The sequence below is a fragment of the Trachurus japonicus genome, chromosome 21 (assembly GCF_045865225.1).
Source record: "Trachurus japonicus isolate A0001 chromosome 21, Traja_1.0".
Classification (NCBI taxonomy): Eukaryota; Metazoa; Chordata; class Actinopteri; order Carangiformes; family Carangidae; genus Trachurus; species Trachurus japonicus.
This window is the reverse complement of record NC_140927.1, coordinates 26,053,179-26,074,919: the sequence shown is the minus strand read 5'-3', so window position 1 is coordinate 26,074,919 and position 21,741 is coordinate 26,053,179. Positions and strand designations below refer to the sequence as shown.

General features: G+C 42.2%; 1 protein-coding gene across 4 annotated transcripts in view; it reads right to left on the bottom strand.

Moving 5' to 3' along the window:
* The window catches only part of LOC146965369 (radixin), a 49,842-nt gene that overhangs the window by 3,499 nt on the left and 24,602 nt on the right, over positions 1–21,741 (bottom strand). For all 4 annotated transcript variants that reach the window (XM_085765745.1, XM_085765743.1, XM_085765742.1 and 1 more), the window contains exons 3-14: positions 20,421–20,504; positions 13,127–13,222; positions 12,641–12,763; positions 11,202–11,353; positions 10,295–10,378; positions 10,005–10,151; positions 9,293–9,389; positions 9,027–9,190; positions 6,678–6,808; positions 3,680–3,840; positions 2,531–2,623; positions 974–1,183 (exon numbers count right to left, since the gene is read on the bottom strand). In XM_085765745.1, the coding sequence (XP_085621871.1) occupies positions 974–1,183; positions 2,531–2,623; positions 3,680–3,840; positions 6,678–6,808; positions 9,027–9,190; positions 9,293–9,389; positions 10,005–10,151; positions 10,295–10,378; positions 11,202–11,353; positions 12,641–12,763; positions 13,127–13,222; positions 20,421–20,504 (1,542 nt within the window). The remainder of the gene's footprint in view (positions 1–973; positions 1,184–2,530; positions 2,624–3,679; positions 3,841–6,677; positions 6,809–9,026; positions 9,191–9,292; positions 9,390–10,004; positions 10,152–10,294; positions 10,379–11,201; positions 11,354–12,640; positions 12,764–13,126; positions 13,223–20,420; positions 20,505–21,741) is intronic.

The window sequence follows — 21,741 nt, the reverse complement described above, 5'->3', positions numbered from 1 at the left end:
TATTTCATAGCTGTTGGGACCAGTGCCCGGTGCGATTGCCCGTGGCCCTAATGATGCTGATTGTGTGCAACTGTCACTGCAAGAATCAGCACACAGGGTTTGGAAATATCTGCTGTGAAGTGACTCAGACTTAATAACAATTATGTTTAATTAGCCGCCCCTCCTGCTGCTGCTGCTGCTGCAGCTGTAGCTGTAGCTGCTGCTGTAGCTGCTGCTGCTGCTGCTGCAGCTGTAGCTGCTGCTGCTGCTGCTGCTATAGCTGCTGCTGCTGCTGCTGTAGCTGCTGCTGCTGCAGCTGTAGCTGCTGCTGCTGCTGCTGCTGTAGCTGCTGCTGCTGCTGCTGCTGCTGCAGCTGTAGCTGCTGCTGCTGCTGCTGCAGCTGTAGCTGCTGCTGCTGTAGCTGCTGCTGCTGCTGCTGCTGCTGCAGCTGTAGCTGCTGCTGCTGCTGCTGCTGCTGCTGCTGCTGCTGCTGCTGCTGCTGTAGCTGCTGCTGCTGCTGCTGCTGCTGCTGCTGCTGCTGCTGTAGCTGCTGCTGCTGCTGCTGTAGCTGCTGCTGCTGCAGCTGTAGCTGCTGCTGCTGCTGCTGCTGTAGCTGCTGCTGCTGCTGCTGTAGCTGCTGCTGCTGCAGCTGTAGCTGCTGCTGCTGCTGCTGCTGCTGTAGCTGCTGCTGCTGCTGCTGCTGCTGCTGCTGCAGCTGTAGCTGCTGTAGCTGCTGCTGCTGCTGCTGCTGCTGTAGCTGCTGCTGCTGCTGCAGCTGTAGCTGCTGCTGCTGCTGCTGCTGCTGCTGCTGCTGCTGCAGCTGTAGCTGCTGCTGCTGTAGCTGCTGCAGCTGTAGCTGCTGCAGCTGTAGCTGCTGCTGCTGCTGCTGCTGCTGCTGCTGCTGCTGCAGCTGTAGCTGCTGCTGCTGTAGCTGCTGCTGCTGCTGCTGCTGTAGCTGCTGCTGCTGCTGCTGTAGCTGCTGCTGCTTTTCTACCTGTAGCTGTTTCTTGACACGTTCGTTCTTCTGCGCCTCGGTGATGCGTTCCTCTTCGCTGCGGTGGCTGGTGACGCCGTCGCTGAGCAGCTCGGCGCTCGCCTCGGCGCTCGTTTCATCATTCTCGTCGTGTTCTGGCGCCGGCGGAGACGTTATGGCCGTCTTCAGCTCCTCCCTGGTCTTGTCCAGGTCCTCCTGTGCCGACAGAGCCTGGAGAGAAGAAGACGGACGTTAACACACGTTTAAAACCTGCAAGTTGTTCTGTTTAAACTCTTTTAGACAAAAATAAAATGTAATTAATCTTGTTTTAATTCTTCACTGCTTCATGTTTTGGTTAATGTCTCTTTATGCTAGAAATGTTATAACTGTAACTGCATTCTTCCTACATCTGATAGTATACTAATAAGTGATAGATGATTTTGATGATTTTAAAGGTGTACAGAGAAGAAAATTGAATTTGAGCCCATTGTGGGTCACAAAATTAGTGTAATAACTCATCTATCAGACGATGTAGCCCAAACTTTGTGCAAAATTCTATTTTCGAGTAAATCTGGGGTGAAAGTGTGGTATTTTTTTTTCGGATTGGATAATGCAGGCGCACGGATTATACGTCAGCCTGCTCACGATTCATCAGCCACTGATATTGGATCGGTCATCCGTCAATCAGACGTCTGAGACACACACACCGAGCTCGGTCTCGCCCCAAGCTTTGAATATCCCGCCCGCTCGATAACGACCAATCAAGTTCGTTTTCCTTACTCGGGTAAACTCTTGCGGCAACTCATGGAAACTCGTAGAAGGAGACAAACAGGACAAACGGCCATTTTTGATAGATGTTACTGCAATTCATGATTAATTTAAATAGGTGACTGTGTTCATAAAGTGCATACTTACTGCTTTCAGTGTAGGAACAATGCTTTATATATGATGAATTAATGCTCAGCTAATGCTTTATATTGTTTGGCTATTATTAGGTCTTAAAAATATATTGTCACCTCTGCACATGTTTCCTCTCTACTGATACAGACATCTACATTTACATGCTGTTCAGTATATTATAACTAGTCTGGAACTATTTCTTGAAATTAAAACCGTGCACTAAATTAGAATAACAGAAACTAAAAAGGAAATATCAGTTGTACTCTAAAGCTTTCACAGGACACTGGTCTGGTTATACCACAGGCCAACCAGTTTCTACATTTCTAAAACCACAACATGCACAAGTGGTTTAATTCTATTTGTTCATGTGTATTATTCTTCCCTTTTTTTCTAACCGACTGGATAATCCAGTTTCCTCAGCGCTGCAGATGTGTTTCATCTCTTGTTAACTGTAATCTCCCACTTCTATTTTCCAATCTGCAGGCACCACAACCGGTCTGATGTGGTCAGCGGAGCTCCCGGTCCAGTTTGTGTCAATAGGTTCAAGAGTTCAGTCAAATTCTTGGTGTGGGTGAGACCGACCCACATTGTTTCTTTAGTTAGATTTCCAGATTTCCAGATTTTCCAGATGCAGTGTGTAACACAATGACACACTTACAGTCAGGGAGTGACACTCACTTTGTGTTGCCACTCTGTCGCTTCCTCTTCTTTTTTCCTCTTGGCCTCCTCCAGCAGAGCAATTTTGGCAGTGAACTCCGCTAACTCAGCAGCCTATTGAAAACACACACAAAAAAGAACACATGCACATGGTTAAAGTGACCAAATCCAATGTGATGTCGAACCACCAGTCCAAATTCCCAAACTTACAATTTTATAAAATTTACAATGATAGCAACAGACTGAATTAACCACTTCTCACATTTAAGAAACTGAGAAATTATGTTTGTCTAGTTCAGGGGTTTTCAAAGTGTGAGAGAGTGAGCCCCCCTTAATGAAAAATAATCAGCTGGGCCCCCCCCCCCAAAAAAAAGAGAATTAAACATAGCCTATTTGTTATCAGTTACTATGACTAAAATAATATTTGATTCATTAAACATAAATTGGTCTTTCCGGTAGGATTTGTTTGATTTACAAGCTTGTTTATCAGCATAATTATCATGACAACATAAAGCACTGACAAATATACATTGATACAGAACTCTGTAACACACTCATCACACAAGCAGCTTCATGCTCTCCCTGTGTGATCATCTGGGAAGCAGACAGTCTGAGGTGGAAGTTTATATAGTATTGATGAAATGCACCGATGACACTGTGACAAGTCTCCACTGTACGTCTTGACCACATGTCAGCTGTTCAGCTGTAGTAGGCACCGGGTCGCTTTGAGCTGCGTTCATATGAAGTTATACCTGACGCTGTGCAGCACACCTACAGTAACGCAGATTCCTTTTCTAACCAGAATAGTTCCACAGCCGACGTAGCGCTACATTCAGCCTGAGGCCAGCTGAGCTCCGCTCTCCCTGACACATCAGTCGAGCATAATCGCAGTCTGTGTGTTACAAGATCGTGTTTTATCATATCGCAGTATAATTGCAAATTATAGGCTATTGCAAAAACATTAATCATTTAGCCCTATGTGCAAATGACACGTAACTCATCTTTTGTTTGAATGTTTACAGTTTTTCTTTTTCTCATGTCGCGCCCCCCCTCAAACTCTCTGAAAACCCCTGGTCTAGTTAATGTAGGATTCAAAGGTCACTTTTAAGTGGAGTTATAAATAATTTTCTTTTGGGTAAAAGCTGTGGGCTGATGTGTGAGTGCAGGTACCAGCTGTTCGTGGTTCTTCATCTGGTCGGCGGCCTGTTGAGCCAGCGCTGCCTTGGCCTCCTCCGCCGCCTGCCGCTCCCTTTCCAAGCGCTCGGCCTCCTCCTTCGCTCGCTTCCTCTCCTGCTCCAGCTCCAGAGCTCTGCGAGTCTGCTCCTCCAGCTCTGCACACACACACACACACACACACAAAACGAAATACGTTGTTATGAACCTTCTCTTAAGGACAAAAACACAAGACAGTCATCATGTAAAAACTGAACCCTGCTCTTCATCACCCTGAAGCCAAAGTTACACACTGATTTCATGGATCAATGATCTCATTGGGCAAAGTTTCTCAACCATGCACATGTGCGTACTGTAAACCATGTTTGTTTTTACACACAAAGAATTTGATTAATCAGTTTCACTCTGTGCTTTAGAAATACCAGTGTGTTTCTTAAATCCATCTCTGAATCTGTTATACATTCAAAATGATCAGCTCATACTTAATAAATGTTGCTTTTGATAAACAAGTCCATGTTTATTTACAGTTTTTCTAATACTGGCGCTTGAGACACAATGACCACAACACGTAACTCATGCACCACCCGCCTGAACCAAGCCTGCTAAACTACAAGCACAATTCCTGCTTTACACTCAAATTGCAGTTTTTGCAAGTCTCTGCATTTGGCACAATTTTCATTTAGAAAATCTGTTGTTTTCATACTTATTTTTCACACCGTCATTCAAATTTCTAAAGTTACTGTAATTGCCCTGCTATGCAGACTGACTCATCACATGAGCAAACACTTGTCACACAGTTTTACAATTAGCAGTCAGAGCTTTAGCATAAAAGAGCAACATGATGATGTGATGTGGATGAGGAGCTGTGGCCAGACCCAAAGAGAAGAGAGGATGCAGCATAGTTTTTTTGTTAGTTTGTTTTTTTACTGTAACTGTAGACAGTAAATTCTTCTATTGTTTTGTATGTAGACCACTGTATGTGCAACTTTGTGTCTGTTGGGATGTACACTGTGCACATTGTTTTTGTGGGAAAAATAAAATATATTTGTTAGAGTGTATTTGAGTGTTCTGAGTATAAAAACAATATTCCAAAATATTTTACAACACACTTATGTATGTACTGTCTGTAGTAAGTACAACACTGAACAAAGTCATTACGATGAATGGAGTGTGTGTGTTTTACATTAATCACATCAACTGGTTCTCATAAATGTCTATTCATATGATGGATTATGTGTGTCATTTGAAAACAAAACACTGTACCATTTTGAGAATTGTTTTGAATGTAAAGTTTCATTTTGCAGGAGAATTGAAGGGTTTTGCTCATTGTGTGTCTGAGAGTATGAGGCATGCTTTCAGAAAATGTGTGTAAGCAATAGAGAAAAACTGTATTTAGATATATAGAACTGTTAGAAGTGCAAATATAGAGAGATATGTTTTAGAAAACATTTGGATACAGTATGTAGGTGGGATTTAAAATCATTAACCATGCACAGGAGTGTGAGTGCGTATCATTTTATAACTTATCTTCCTCTGCAGGCGGACAGGTCACAGGTTTATGTTTTTAAACACGATCTGATTTGAATTTTACAGCCAAGATTGTGAACATTAATTCTCCACTTTGGATGTGCAGTCGAGGCTTGAAAACTACTTATCTTTTCTTCCATCTCTTAGTACAATGCTCATCTTTGACAAAGTTCACCATGGTGAGCCAGGAGGATTTATGTGAAGCTGTAAAAATGCAGCCCTCTGCTGCTGCCGCTGCCTGAGGCCGCCCCCCACCCCCCCCCCACCCCACCACCACCACCTTCCTGTCTTCAAGTCTTCGCTTTATGCAAATTCACAGAGAGGGCAGATGAAATATTTGGTTTCACGGGAGCATCTGTTGGACACTGTGTTTTCTATCAGGACATGAGTTAAGTGCTGTTTAAGTTATCGCTTGTAAACCTGGTGAACCAGCTGCAGTGTGAACACCACACACTGACATAACAGAGGTCAACAGCACTTTGTGTTAACTTTGTGTGTATGGAAAGTGCTATAGAAGTAAAGTTTGATTTATTGATTGATGAGCGGGGGCAATAATGTGAAATGTGTTGGGTTACTCAGTCTGGGATTCAAAAGTTGTCCTCAATGTCAAGCGTTGCATCTTTCTGTGCGATTTGATTTCACACAGGATCGTGCATGAGCAGGTAGAACCGCTGGGCGTAGATATCTCGTCTCTTTTTTTTTCTTAATTCTTTGATATTATGCAAATACGACTCCTTGACATTTACTCAGACAAGACAGTGTCAGAAAGACAAGAAATTCAAATACCTCAGGAACTCCATATAAATCATGTTTTTTTTTTTGACTGAAAAAAAAACTTATGGTTTTAAGGCTGCCTAAACAAAAGCAGCTGAAAAAGAGAATTACTTACCACTAGTGAACTGCTGATATGTGTATATAAATTAAGAACTATCTGGCCAATGAAACGGTATTTAAAACTGTGAATTTGACAAAACCTGTAACTCTCAATGACTTCGTTCGCATGGACTTCAGAATCCCGGTTTTAATGGTTATCCCGATTTTGATCAAATTCGGGATATGGCATTTACATGAACTCAGAGAAACCTGGTTATTCAGTTTCCATGTGTACATGATAAATACCAGTATCCCAGTTTCTGATTACTACGTCTTATGTACGTATGTGTGTTTCAACAGAAAGAGCAACAAATTGGAAATCTGTACAAATCAGAAAATTTACAAATTAAAAATGCTGCCATGTTATATAACTAATGACTGACAGGTTTTAATATGAGAGTCGAAACATTTTTTTCCAGATAAAAACTCCTCACTCTCGTAGTCCGTGGGTCGATCTGATCCAATCAGAGATTCAGAGTTAAACAGAAGATTTCCACTGCATCTGACTGAACAGTGTTTCTGGTTTGGCCTGTGAGTGCATGGATGCAGGTGTGTGTGTGTGTGTGTACAGGTGTTGGCGATCGTCCACTCTAACCTTTCTGAGCTCTATGCGTCTGCTCTTCGATCTGCCTCAGCCTCTCGATCAGCTCGTCCTTCTCTCGCTCTATCCGCTCCTTTTCCTTCTCCGCCAGCTCGCGCTTCTTCTTCTCGTTCTCCAGCTGCGCTCTGTCGACATAAAACCATTTGAAAGTTACTCACCACCACTACTACCACTTAAAATACAAAACTAGAATCAACACATCGTCGGTTCGTCCCCATTATAAAAACTAGTTTCATCCCTTTTATCCATAGAGATCAGAGGTTGCTGTGTGTTCTGAGCTCACAAAGGTTGTTATAGTTTTATTTAATTCTAGTTTTATTTAGTTTTTATTTTTATTTAGTTTTTCAGTTTGCTTTTTTAAAATTTATTTCAGGTTAGTTTTAGTTAGTTCAACAAGTGATTAAGCAGTTTTATTTGCAGACTAGTTTTTATTTAGTCATAGTTTTTCAGGTTTTAGGAGAAAGCCTCTGTGAGACCTCTGAAGAAGATCTTCCAAATTTGTGGGATTTTTCCTTTTTTTTGTTGCATCCCATCATGTTACTTCACTCTTATCTACCTGTGGGTCGCACTCGGAGTCGTTTCATATTGAGCTGTGGCGTTTTCTTCCTGCAACCTTAGCCATCTCTAAGAAAACTAAAACTAAGTCAGTGTTACCTGCCATTCAGTTTAGTTTTAGTTAGTTTTGAATTGTTTGTGTAGTTTTTATTCAGTTCTCGTTTTTTGGAAAAAATGTCATTTTCACTTTTATTTCAGTTTACTAAATAATTTTTTCACGTCCAGTTTTATTTTTAGTCTTAGTTTTAGTTAACTACAACAACCCTGGAGGTCACCATGCTGTTTGACCTTTGACCTCTAAAGCCTAATGAGTTTGTCACTTATATTAGTCCCTGTGAAGATTTATGCAAAACTTTGAAGGTATTTCCTTGAGGGTTTCTGGAGATGTTTGTGAAGTGACCCCGACCTTGACGTTTGACCTTTAGGCTCCAAACTCCAACCAGTTTACCCTCAGGTGAGGAGCTTTTATTCTGTCGTACCCTGGATACTGTGTTTGTGTGCATGTCGTTTACTGTATGTGATGACGTTTTTTTATAATGGCCCTGTAGGGTTTGTGTGCCACTGTGTCTGTCGTTGCCTCGGCGATATACACCTCCCTTTGCGTCAGTGGGCGGACGCTCTGGAGGGATGGGCGTGTTTTTATGTGGAACGCCAGCACCGCTTTTTTTTCCAGAATCACTTCACATATTAACACGAGACATAAACAACAACCTGCCTAACAACAAAGTTAAAGCAGCAGTCTCCATGGCAACAGCAGCCCACCCACAGCACTGAGATTTAGAAGCTGTTTGTGTGTTTGTCTGTGGTTTAGTTCACTGCTCTCTGACACGTTTATGTTTCATTTGGATTTGTTTGTTTTGTTTCTTTACAGACACAACAACATCTCATCATGTGTAGTTCAACAGATGTAGCCTACTTGAGCTCAGCAGCTCAGCAGGAGCACGTCTGTGATTTTCTAGAAGCAGCACCGCCCCCTACTGGTCACAGAGGTTCATCAATGAATTCACACATAAGTCAGTTACTGTGATATTTCTTCTAAATGAAAACCACTATGTCGGCTACTGCTGATGAAGAATGAGGAGGATCACTGACCCACATGCAGTCAGTCACTTCAGATCCACACTGACAAGTGGATTAATTCATCAGTAAATTATAAATACATGTAGCTACACTACACATGGGTGAATTTTAATGAACTGAGATTAAATATGATTTTAGAAATGTCTTGAGTCACATGAGCTTTAAATCTGTTGTTACAATGTGTTACAGTTTGCAATGAGTGTGTTAGTAATAATTATAAATGTACTGTATCTAAATTTTGTATAGGCACTAGTATTGTATATTCTTATTGTTTTAGACATTGTATGATATATTTTATTATATATTTCCTCTTTGTATTTTATTTTGTTTCCTTTGCACATTTCCTTTTGGAGCAACCTTCAGAAAAAGCTCCCGCACACTGTCTCACTCTCAATTAATTTATTAAGGCAACGTTTCGGTCAACACTATGACCTTCATCAGGTATGCCTGATGCGGGAGCTTTTTCTGAACTTTGTATTTTGGGTTATGCCCTCCTCCTACGCACCTGCATCTTCAGGTGTGCTGAGACCCTTCACTTGCTTTTGGAGCAACCTGACATAAGAATTTCCTTAGGGATGAATAAAGTTCTATCGAATCGAATGGAATCATTATTGATAGACAAAAACAGGAAAAGGAATATGATAAAACCTTGTCCTCTGTAGTGTAACAAAGTCCTGAATAAGTTAATTCAATCGTGCTGTGCTGTACCTCTCCATCTGTTTGTGGTGCTTCTCCTCTCTGGCCTGGGCCTTCATCTGCTGCACCTCGATGGTGTCGGGCTTCCTCCTCCTCATGTACAGCTCGTGGTTTCCCATACACAACGCCAGGATGCGCTTGTTGATCCGCAACCGGGGAGCGTAGAACACAAAATCCTAGAGAGAGCACAGAGGGTGAGCGCACGGAGACGGATTCAATAATACAAACCATCATCATCATCATCATCATCATCAACCACACTCGAGTGTCAGACTTACTGGAGCTTTCTTGTCGATGGGTTTGATGACAAACTTCTTGTCGTTGAAGGAGATGTTTCTGATCTCGCTCCAGGGGAAGCCGATCTTTGGAGACAACCTGAAGAGGCGGAGGTGGTGAGAGTTTAATTAACATCTAGAAATTAAACAAAAGATGAAGTCAACTCTTCAATTATCGTTATTTCAAAAGCGTCCGAGTGTCTGACTTGTAGGGGGTTTTGTTTTCTGTGTTCAGGCTGTTTGACGCCAGCAGAGGGCGCTGTTGTCAAAACAATGAAATCCACAGTCACTCAGTTCATATCCTGGGGTTGAAGTTTATAATCTCCAGTCTGACGTACATGTTTGCCAGATATTCTTCTGAAAAGCCATTTAATAATGAAAGCAATATATACATTTGTGACATGATTTAAGTTCAGTTGATTTTTTAACAAAACATGTAGTTTTTTTTTTTTACAGGCGTTCATACAGTTTGTTAAGTTCAACTCCTCCAACTTAACCTGTGGATGAACTGACTGTGGTTTTAATCTTCAAAACTTGTGAGTGAGTGTTGATGTGACAGAGAGTAACTTCTCCTGTGGTTTGACTTTCTTCCTCTTTCATATTCGGATTATATGCTGACCACATCGATTAGACCAGTGACCCTCCGCCCCGTGGCCTCATGAAGTCAGTGAGTCAAAAGTCAGCGTGTGTGTGTGTGTGTGTGTGTTTTGCTTACTTGTCTTCATGCTCATAGATGTTGAGCCCCAGGGCGTCGACTCCGAGCCACAGCTCTGTGCCCTTCTTGTTTTTGATTTCAAAGTAGTTGACGCCGTACATCTCCAGGTCCTGAGCGATCTTTAGATACTCCATCATCGCGTCTTCCCTGCACACACACACACACACACACACACACACACACACACACAGACACACACACAAACCCCCAGAACAGCAGCCGTCACATGTCAGTGTCTCAACATCTGGAAAAGCCTCCATGATCGGCTCCTCGGTGACATCTGGCCTCACCTGAGCATGCTCCTGTGCTCCTCATGCCAGGTCTGTATTCTGTCCTCCCACTGCTCCTTCGTCAGCTTGTGTTGCTCCAGAACTCTGCACACAGACAGGTAAACACCAGCGTTGGGCACGTTACTTTAAAAAAGTAATTAGTTTACATGATAAAAGTAATTAATTACCAGGAAAAATAAGTATTGCATTACTTTTTTTTGTAAAATGCTCAAATACTGTAATACTAACCCCGTTTATCTGAAACTAAGCCAGGGTTTCTCCTGCATAGACAACTTGGTTGCGGACGCCACCGCTAAATCTCTCATCGCAACCAGCTGTGTTTTTGTTTTTTCCAGGGACTTTTTATGAATTTGTTTTGAAAGAACAGCTGGAAAAAATGAGAGGGGGGGGATTGACATGCAGCAAAGGGACTGTTGGGTGTAGAGCTGCAACAATTAATCGATTCATCGAACAATAATCGATTATTAAATGAATCGTCAACTATTTTGATAATTGAATAATCGGTTTGAGTAGTTTTTTTTAAGAATAAAAGTCCAAACTCTCTGATTTCAGCTTCTCAGATCTCACGTGTCCTTTTTAGTTTATAATCTCCTCTCCTTAAACAGGTGTGTTACTTTCTGATGGTAGCCTACTTCTTGAGTCAAGTAATGGTGAGCATCTTATTGTCAGTAACAGTACCGGCGTTGTAACGGGGGAAACAGTAACGTTTTTGATTAATCGTTACTGAAAAAAGCAGCACAGTTTATTATGACGCCGTTATTCCCATCACTGGTAAACACATACATGAAAACACAGTAATAATGATGCTAGATTTCATTCATCACTATAAGTTAATGCTGTTTTCACAACTCCAGTCTGAATACTGTGTGTGTGTGTGTGTGTGTGTGTGCGTGTGCGTTCACTGTACCTCTGAGGCAGTAGCCGGTCGGAGGCCAGGTAGCCAGGCTTGTGAACGTCTTTGCTGTAATCTCCGTACTTGGCCTGGACGGCGTAGGAGGCCAGCAGCACGGCGGTCTCCGGGGGACAGTAGTTTTCATCGTTCAAAATGGCCTCCTTCACCTGCACAAACAAACACACACACACACACAGTTTCAGTCAGTAGCAGCTTGTCGTCAGAGTCCCAGAGGTTCCCCCAGCAGAGATGATTAAGATGCTGCTCAGTCAACCTTTCCTGGGTAAATAAACCTCAGAGATTATATTTAGAGCAGCAGCGAGTACTGCACTGTACGTCTGAATCTGGAGGATGAAACGAGGGATCGCCATCAAATTTAGCACAGGCATTAATAGAAAGTCAGGGGATCCCCTTCATCACTACAGGGTTTACACCGTCAGCCGAGGAGCTGGGCTTCGTTTGAAGCTTTTTCAATACATGCTGATATGAGTTCAACTTGAATCAGCTTTGAATGTTAAATACTGACAGAACTTTGATAAAATACAGTTTAAAGATTAAGATTAAGATTAACTTTATTGTGAGACATTTGTTCTGGGCCGTTCGCCCATGCTGCAGCCACAAGTAACACAGAACATCCGATTACTGTGCGTTCACACCAAAAGCTTCCAAAGCGTCAAAACGCCGGAAGTCAATTCATTTTCAATGAGAGCCTGGCGACACTGAACGACCCAACGTCAACTGGCGTCACCGCGCTTCCAAAGCGTCACCAGATGAGAAGTTAAGCCATGGTTAACTTTAGGGTGATTAGCTATGACGCGGTTCGGCGGCAACTGGCCTTTTTTTCTTTTTTTTGTATTTCAGCTCCCCAATGACCGGCGCAATTGAACTTTGACGTCAGTCACGTGACGAGCGACCAAAGCGGCTGAAAGTATTTGCCGTTTTGGAAGCTGTCTTGTCTGAAGCCCACCCTCCAGCGTTTTTGACGCTTTGGAAGCTTTTAGTGTGAACGCACAGTTACACACGATCACATCACAATAGATATGCGCATCCATATCATACAAAGTGCCGGAGAGTGCAGGAAACATGGTGCATTGAAAAATGAATAAATAGCACCAAATAAAAAAAAGTGCTAAAATTGTAGTAGGAAAATGACTAACCTATACAGAACGAGCAAATGCAAGTCACCTGAGCTCTGATCTTATCTGACCTTATTTAACAGCTTAAAACACAATTTTAATTAGAAAATGTGATCAAAGAATCATTAACACTAGAGATCTGACAAGAAATATAGTGACTTTATGTCAGATTTTAATTTTATTACCTAACAGATGCTATATCTAACTGTGATGGGCACCAATAGAAATATGAAACAGAAGAATAAGTAAATAAATAAACCCCGACAGCTGCTGTAAATCGCTCTGCAGTGACCGGGACACTGAGCCGTGTGGTCCGACCTGCAGGAAGAAGAGCTTCTGTGTGATCTCCTGGATCAGCTCCTCTGAAACGTCCTCTGGGAAGAACTTTGCTCTGAACTTGAACTGCAGCGGATTCTCCTTCTTCACATCCTGCTGGGTCACCTGGACACAACACACACACACCATGTTTCATGTGTTACCTTGTGTCTGCACGTGGCTACTGTGTAAATATATTTAGCACAAGTTTCCTGTGTGTTTATTCAAAACAACATGAAAGAGACTTTTCTGTAAACAGACTATGTTCACTGGTTTCAGGCTGTTTGGACTGAAGCGTTCTGCAAACAGAATACTAAATTTACTTCTTAAGACTTTCTGGCATGATAAAATCTTAAGTCCACAAGAGAGAGACTGTTTACAGACGCTCAGAACTTAATGTCACGTTTTCAACATGTGGAAATAAATGATTAAAAACGAAAAGATATAAAGTGACGGAGTGGATGAGTGTTGCGTTCAGGGGCTTCTCACCTTCTTGTTGAGCTTGAGCCACGTCACGTAGCCTTTACTGTCTGTGTACTGGAGGCCGAAGAACCAGACCTCCCTTAAACCCACCGTCTTCACCACCTGGAACCACACAGACACAAAGCTGCTGTTGTTGTTTTCACCAGGTTACAGGATGCGATGGCGCAAAACTGTGCGATCAATCGATTTTTGTTACAAACCAGTAGGAAAACTATTTATTATACACTGCAAAAACTCAAATATCTTACCAAGAATGTTTGTCTTATTTCTAGTCAAAACAAATCTCATTATACCTAAAATAAGTAGATTTATACATACTGTACATAGTTATACATAAAATAGCAGCTTGTTTAATTTGTTTCATCTTCATTTTTTAAACTTATTTCAAGGCTATTTTCACTTGAAATAAGTAGAAAAATCTGATAGTGGAGTGAAGCACAAAAAACTTCCTTTCACTGGCAGATTTTTCAACTTATTCCAAGTGAGAATTTGTTTGAAACAAATGAAAATTACCTAAGAACAAGTACATTTTTAGGTGATGAGTCTCATTTAAAGTGGAAAGAGATTAGTTTTGACTAGAAATGAGACATTTTGACAAGAAATAAGACAAATATTCTTGGAAAGATTTAGAGTTTTTGCAGCGTATTGACCTGAAAAACCAAGCTTCAGTGTATTTTCCATTTACTTTCTTTAACTCGTTCGCCTTCGCTTCAAACCTCGTCCTCCCTCACATGCTTTGTCATTCACAAACCAGAGAGAGACAGAGGGTTGGGGAGGGGGGTGGGGCGGGGTGGGGGGGGGGGGTGTCTCTGAGGGGACGCTCTAATGTGATTTGCACAGTCAACACGATGACACTCAGCGCCACATAATTAACTCTGGTGCTCAAACACCAGCTCACATGAACTCATTAAGCATCGAATGATCACAGAACCAAATGCAAATCCATGAAAACAGCTCGCTAAAATATTCGGCCTGCGACTGAACAGTCAGTCACATTTCTGAAACACACACACACACAGACACACACACAGACACACAGACACACACACACACAGACACACAGACACACACACACACACACACACACACGGCCTCCAGTGGGGCTGGGAACGTGGTATGTAGAGACAGCTATGCGGATGCTGAGAGCTCAGAAGTGAAGCTCCAGAATGTGAATAAACAGTTTGGAGATGTCGGCATCAGAGAGGGAGATAGAGGGAGGGAAAGGGAGAGGGAAAGAAAGAAAGAAAGAGAGAGACACACAGGGAGAGAGAGAGGGAATGAAAGAGGGAGAGAGAGAGACATAGGGAAAGAAAGATAGAGGGAGGGAAAGAAAGAGGGAGAAAGAGAGAGAGAGGGAAAGAAAGAGGGGGGTAAAGTGAGAGAGAGAGTGAGGAAAAGAAAGAGAGAGAGGAAAAGAAAGAGAGGGAGAAAGAGATAGGGAAAGAAAGACAGAGAGAGACAGAAAGAGGGAAAGAAAGAGGGGGAGAGAGAGGGAGAAAAGTGAGAGTGAGGAAAAGAAAGACAGGGAGAGAGAGATAGGGAAAGAAAGACAGTGAGAGAGGGGGAAGAAAGAGAGAGAGAGGGAGAAAAAGTGAGAGGGGGAAAGAGAGGGAGAGAAAGAGAGAGTGAAGAAAAGAAAGAGAGGGAGGGAGGGAGAGAGAGAGAGAGAGAGAGGGGGTAGAAAGGAGAGAGAGAGAATAATAAGTGGAGGAGAGATGAAAGGGATGGATGAATTAAGCTGATTGCTCTCCTTTCTTTCATATTGGTGAAAACACTGAAAGTGTGTGAGTGTCATCAAAGAGTTCATAGTTCAGAGGCAGGTGTGTGTGTGTGTGTGTGTGTGTGTGTGTGTGTGTGTAGCAGCCTCTTCATTCATGTGATTCTGCTCCATTTAAAATTAAAACTCTGCTTCCTGCGCGACACGTTGTCGTCCCCACAGAACACGTGTTACTACACTTATTATTATGAATGGATGACGATGATAATCACACTGAGGTGACAGCAGCGTCCGTCACGTGTCCCACTTCACTCAGCAGCGTCTCCATCAGTGCAGCGCTGCTTCTCCACACGTCAGAGAAGGGTGGGGGTGGGGGGGGTCCGGCTCGCAACAGGTTTTCATATAATGGCGGTGGATAGAGCTCACTTTTGAATCGTCCAAAACACACACTATGAAACATAAAGATACCTCCATACTGCTCGTCTGTACTGACCCACGTGTCCTGAAGCCGCCACATGGAAAAGGTGTTCAGAAAAAATATTTTGATCTCTGTTTTTATCCTTGTTGTAGCAGCAACTCCCAGTGGCTCTGTTGATGTTTGTGCACATGCGTGAGATTTGCTGCGAGATGTTCTTCCGTGTTTACATCCATGTTTTACCCCTGTTCAATTTAATTTATGTTTGTCAATGCTGATTAATTGAAATAAAGTTTGGATAGAAAACAAACAAACAATACAGGTTGTAAGCATGTGGGTTGAAGAGAGAGTTTAATGTGTGTAAATGTGCTAAACCTTTCTTATTTAGTGGAATATACAAGGACATGTTCTCAGGAAAGTGACAATGGATGCTCATGAAGGATCAGGAGGACTGTCCTTTACCACACAGACTGTGTCCTTCGTTGACTCTTGTTGCTCACCTGTATGCATAAATGGTTGCATAAACAGGAAAAGGACTATGGAAAATACCAATTTTGTACTTTTGTGCTGTTGATTCTGATGGAAAATGCCTTTTCCGAACAAAATAAAAAAATAAAACAAACGAACAAACAAAAAAACATCAGTGGTTTACAACAAGGAACGAACATCTCGCAGCAAATCTCGCGCATGCGCACAAACATCAACAGAGCCACTGGGAGCTACTGCTACAACAAGGCTAAAAACAGAGATCAAAAAATTTTTTTCAGAACAACTTTTCCATGTGGCGGCTTCAGGACACTTGGGTCAGTACAGACGAGCAGTATGGAGGTATCTGGATGTTTCATAGTGTGTGTTTTGGACGATTCAAAAGTGAACTCTATCCGCCGCCATTATATGAAAATCTGTTGCCAGCCGGACCCCCCTGGAACTCCAAAAGCGTTTTGATAACTCTGAAAGTTCTCCAAACCCGATTTGGGGATTTTTTAAAATCGATTTTGGGTGAAGCATCCCTTTAAGCTCGTCACCTCTTCGCGCTGCGTTCAGATCTTCAACTCCCACATGACGATGATGATGTGAATTCACTAGAAGCCAAACCATCATGTGCTTTCCTCTCAGACGCTGGCAGACGGAGCATCTGTTTTATCTGCCTCTATTTTTAGCCGGTGACGGACACGTGAAACTTCACGGCGTCATCCATCACTGACGTCGTCTATCGTTACTTCTCCACCTGTTTGCTCCCTCGCTCCGTCCCTCCTGTCTTCACTCTCCTCAGGTCCAGGCCTCAGGAGGATCTGATCTGAACTTCTCCATCAACCGATGATCAAATTCTGCCTCATATTCAGTTTTTATTTCTCTCAGTGCAGATATTAATCATTTAGTCTAGATGACATCTGAAAGTACAAGTTGTTTCTTTCATCAAATCAAAAGTTGAAAACTGAAAATAAACATGATCCTCTCACCTGAGGAACAGTTTAATTCCATCAATTAACTCATTAATTTATCAATGAATTACTTCAAAAATGGTTGAGATGAGGGACCATGATGAAACCTGCATTAGAGCCTGTTATTCCACATTTTCCACCACGTTCTTCCAACTCTATTTAAGTCTCAGTATCAAGAAAAAAAACCTACACACACACAAACACACACACACACACACACACACACACACACACACACACACACACACACACACAAACACACACACACACACACACACACACACACACACACACACACACACACACACACACACACACATATAGACACACACACACGTTCACTCACAGCAATATAAACATATACTGTAAAACAAACCATCCGCAGGCAGATTTGCTTTTACTACACTTGCACACATACACGATGTGGCAGCAGAAGTCAGTGTGTGTGTGTGTGTGTGTGTGTGTGTGTGTGTGTGTGCAGCGCTGGACATTTGACAGCTGGTTGCTATGACGATGCATGGGCACAGCAAGCTGAAACATTCAGATCTGGTGAGTCAGCTGCATCGTGTGTGTGTGTGTGTTGCAGATTGAAAAGCAATAGGAACGAGAGTAGCAGAAGGAGAGAGTGACAGAAGGATGGAGGTAAATGCAAGAAGCCGAGCATGTGTGTGTGTGTGTGTGTGTGTGTGTGTGTGTGTGTGACTGTAGTCTAATGATTATTCAGTCCAGTGTACAATCAGCCTCTCCTCTCTCTGTTCTGCAGTGTCATTGCTACATAAGAGTTTCAACTCATTTGCATTTTAGCTTCTTTTCTCAGAGCTTTTCAGTCGGATCTTTGTGTTTTAACTTCATTATTCATGTAAAACAAGTCGACTAAAGGTTCAATCTGTGTTTTAAATGATGATAAAGATCCAACCGACACATAAAAAGTGAGTGTGAAGGAGATGTGAACAAGATGCCTTCTTTTTTTTAAAGCAGGAAGTGCAGCAGTAAAAAAAAAAAATCCTGGTTCTCTTTTTGTCGCTGCCTCATCCACATGGAAAACTTTTCCATATCTGAACATTTATATCAGTCACATCATGAGAGAGTCAGAGCTGCATCCAGGAAGAGAGCAGGAAGTGGCCTCAGGCTGAGAGAGAGGGAACATAATAGTGTCTTTACAAGAGACAGAAAGCAAGCAACAGGTGTCTGTGTGTGTGTGTGTGTGTGTGCGTGTATTTGTGTGTGTTTGTGTTGAGCTGATGGGAAAGCAGCAGTTGACTCAGCATAAGAGGATCCAACCTGGGCCTGAATCCAGCAGCATAGTCACACAGTAACACACACACGCACACACACGCACACTGACATGCTGAAGAGGTTTGGTAGGTCACTAAACATGTTTTCATTCAACCCTGCACAGCCTAAACTTCACCGATCTGCCTGATGAGATCAACGATTTACCAAAACTGAAAGAGGAAGTGGATAAACACCAACACACCAGAGTCTGTCAGCGACAACCAGGTTACAGCTGCAACTAGATTTATCTCTGAGCATCAAGGAGACAGAGATATTTGGTAACCTTTTAATTTACAGGCCGTTAATTACGTGATTTGTCAAGAAATAGCCAAGAAATAACAATTAATTATGTAGCAATGTCATGTTTTTCATAAAGGCAAAAGATCACACATGCTTTTCATGCTTTGAATTTTTTGGATTGCAATTGACCGTTATTTCTGGGCTATTTCTACGCAATCAATCATGATTTCTTGGCTATATTTCTCAACATTACTATGAAATTGACCGTTACCGGTATTTCTTGGCCATTTCTAGACATTATGATGCAATTAAATGTTATTTCTTGACATTATCACGTAATTAACAGCCTGTAAATTAGAGGGTTACCAAAATATTTCAACTTATGTGAGGAGCACATTCACATTAACTAAACAAAACACACCTCCTCCCACACCAGTACATCTTTCCCAGAATAAATTAGCTCCATAAAATGCTTCTTTATAAAAGAAAAATAGATATTAACTGAAACCCACTGACTACATTTGCAAGTGTGATCCTCAGGCTCCCTGTGTTTCAATACCAGTGTCAACAAATTGTGGTAAAATCAGACCTCCTCCCTCAGAGACCGGACACTGTGTTCACACAGGTCCCAGGTGGCAATTACAGATGTGCCAATTGTGCGCAATGTAATTTCACCAGTAAGAGCCACACGTTCACGCATCCCCTTACAGGGAAGCGTTTTGATATCAAAAGCATTATTACGTGCACCACCACCAATGTTATATATTTAAATGTGGTTTAGGATACGTGGGGAAAACGAATCGAGCACTAAAGACACGCATTGCAGAGCATAGATGCAGCATAAGAAATCAGGACCCAAAGAGTCCAGTAGCGATGCACTTTCTGCAGGCAAAACACAACGTGGCATCCCTCACGTATCAGGGAATCGAACATGTTAAACGACCAAGACGAGGAGGTGATACGAATAGACTGTTGTTGCAACGAGAATCCTTTTGGATATTCACTTTGGGCACGATGTCTCCTAGAGGCATGAATGAAGAGTTCCCTATTAGTCATTTTTTGTGATGCATGTGAGGGACAAGATATGTATATGTATATTTTTTTAACCTGATGTCATTCCTGGACGTTTCAGATATAATGTATGATGTATGAATGTCAAATGTTTCCCCATTGGTCAGTTGTCCTCACACAGGCTACTATGTTGCCATGTTGTGTGTGATTATTATTTTTTTTTTTTGTGAATGACGCTACGTCACATGACGTCACCAGGGGGCGTCTACATATAGATGTGACACGGGTGAAACACATTATGATGATGACCTGATGAAGGGCTGAGAGCCCGAAACGTTGTGTCAGTAAAATATTCTGGAGCAAAAACGAGGTTGTGCGGGCTGTTTTTTCTATTTTCTACTGTCCATTTGGCCCAGCACCCCAAGCAAGGGATGTGCGTATATTTTCACTATTTTCAATACCAGTGTGCAATGAATCCTGGGATATATTGGGTCATGACAGTTGAAGCCTGTGTTGACTAAGAAAAGAATAATTCACCGTTGACTGTGGTGAGACAGGTGTGTGTGTTGTGGTTTGATCTCTCGGTGTAAAAGCAGCGACGTGACCGAAAGAGCAACAACAGAAAGAATAAAATCATCTGTGTCTCTCTGTCTCTTTCCCTCTGTGTCACCACAACCTGGACAAACCTTTACAGTCTGACACCAGACAACGATGAAAGCTGCCCTTTACTCCCAGACAATCTGCACGTACACACACACATACACACATACACACATACACACATACACACACAGACACACACACACATTTCCACCTAACACTCAGATCTACTGTCTCTTGAAATCTCCCAGACAAAGAGACAAAGACACAAAGAAAAGCTTTGTGTGTCATCTCTGTACAGAACCAGTACCAACGCAAACCCAGCATAGCACCCACTGGCACACACACACAAACACACACACATACACTCTCACACACACACACACACACACACATACACTCACACAAACACACACAGACTCACTTTCCTTGTTGCTCTTCATTAGTAACGGATAACAAACTGTGATTCTTCAGCCTGTCACATCGTTCACCGTGACTCAGAGCTCTACATGTAAATCAGTCTTCACAGTGACACGTGTGTGTGTAACGTTGTGTAACGTTGTGTAACGTTGTGTAACGTTGTGTAACGTTGTCTCTGACCTGGTCAAACAGCTGTTTGCCTGTGGTGTTGGGCTGGATGGCAAACTCCAGCTCCGCGTCCATGGTGGTGACGCGCACGTTGATCTGCAGAGAAGAAGAAGAACATGAAACTAAATTTGCAAATTCTTTACAGAGGTGAAGCTCAGTGTTTCATTACTGAGATTAACGATGAGAGTTTCAGCTACATCAGGGCTCCAGACTAACTGTTGTTCATTTTCAGAGCACAAGCAGAAGATTTAGGGACGCACACTGTTATAATCAACTTCCAAACCAAATATTCACATTTCCTTTTCATTCATAATCCTCACACACATCAACCAGACACCTGTAATGACAGATTCCAGATTCTCTGAGTCGTCCCTTCTACGTTTCACCAGTTTTTAAAGAACAAGCCGGAAATTTTACTGGTTGCAAATGCACAAATAGATGTCTAATGTACTTGCTCACTCTCATACATTTATATACATATATGATCTAATAATAATACAACACATAAATAATCAATCAGACATATAAAAACAGATCAGGCAGAACTATAAAGGCTAAGAAAGTTATCAAACGTATAAATACAATACTACAGTAATGCTGAATTAAATCATTTAAAGGGACAACGAGGAGTTTTGGAAAGCGAAGTGTTTTCACACTACATTTCCCACGAGCCTCTGCACGCACAGTGAAATTCTTGGACCGGCACAAGATGGACGTCTTGCCAAGAATGTTTTCATTCATCATTCCGACCATAAGCGCCGTTTCGGCTGCGTTATTCCCATGACCCGCCGGGCAGCGTCCGTGAAACCGAAAGTAGGAAACGCTGGTCGGCTCGACCAGCATTTCCACCACTAATAATAATAACAAAATAATGATAAAGAGAAAACGATATATTTATCGAAAATGCACCCATTAACAAGTGGGTAACGTAGATTCATCCACATTAATATGAGACTTTTTAATAACGAAATATAAATAAATAACTACGTAAAACAAATTGAATATGCAAGTGAAGGTAGGAGGGAAAAGAAAGAGTTAAAATGCTGAATAACAGGTGGAAAAATGAAAATGTTAAAAAATGTGTCAGAGTGTGATGGAAAAGTCCAAAACAAAAGTGGAACAAACAGGGGAAGTAAAGTAAAGCCTGTGAACTGTTGTGACCTCTTTTGTCTACTGGAGGGAATATGTGTGTGTGTGTGTGTGTGTGTGTGTGTGTGTGTGTGTGTTCTCCTATCAGATTTCTATAAATATTCTTCACACTTGGTGTCCATATACGGTGCAGCAGGATGTTTATGATGTTCATCCTCGTGCCAGGAAGCTGCAGGAGGGAAGC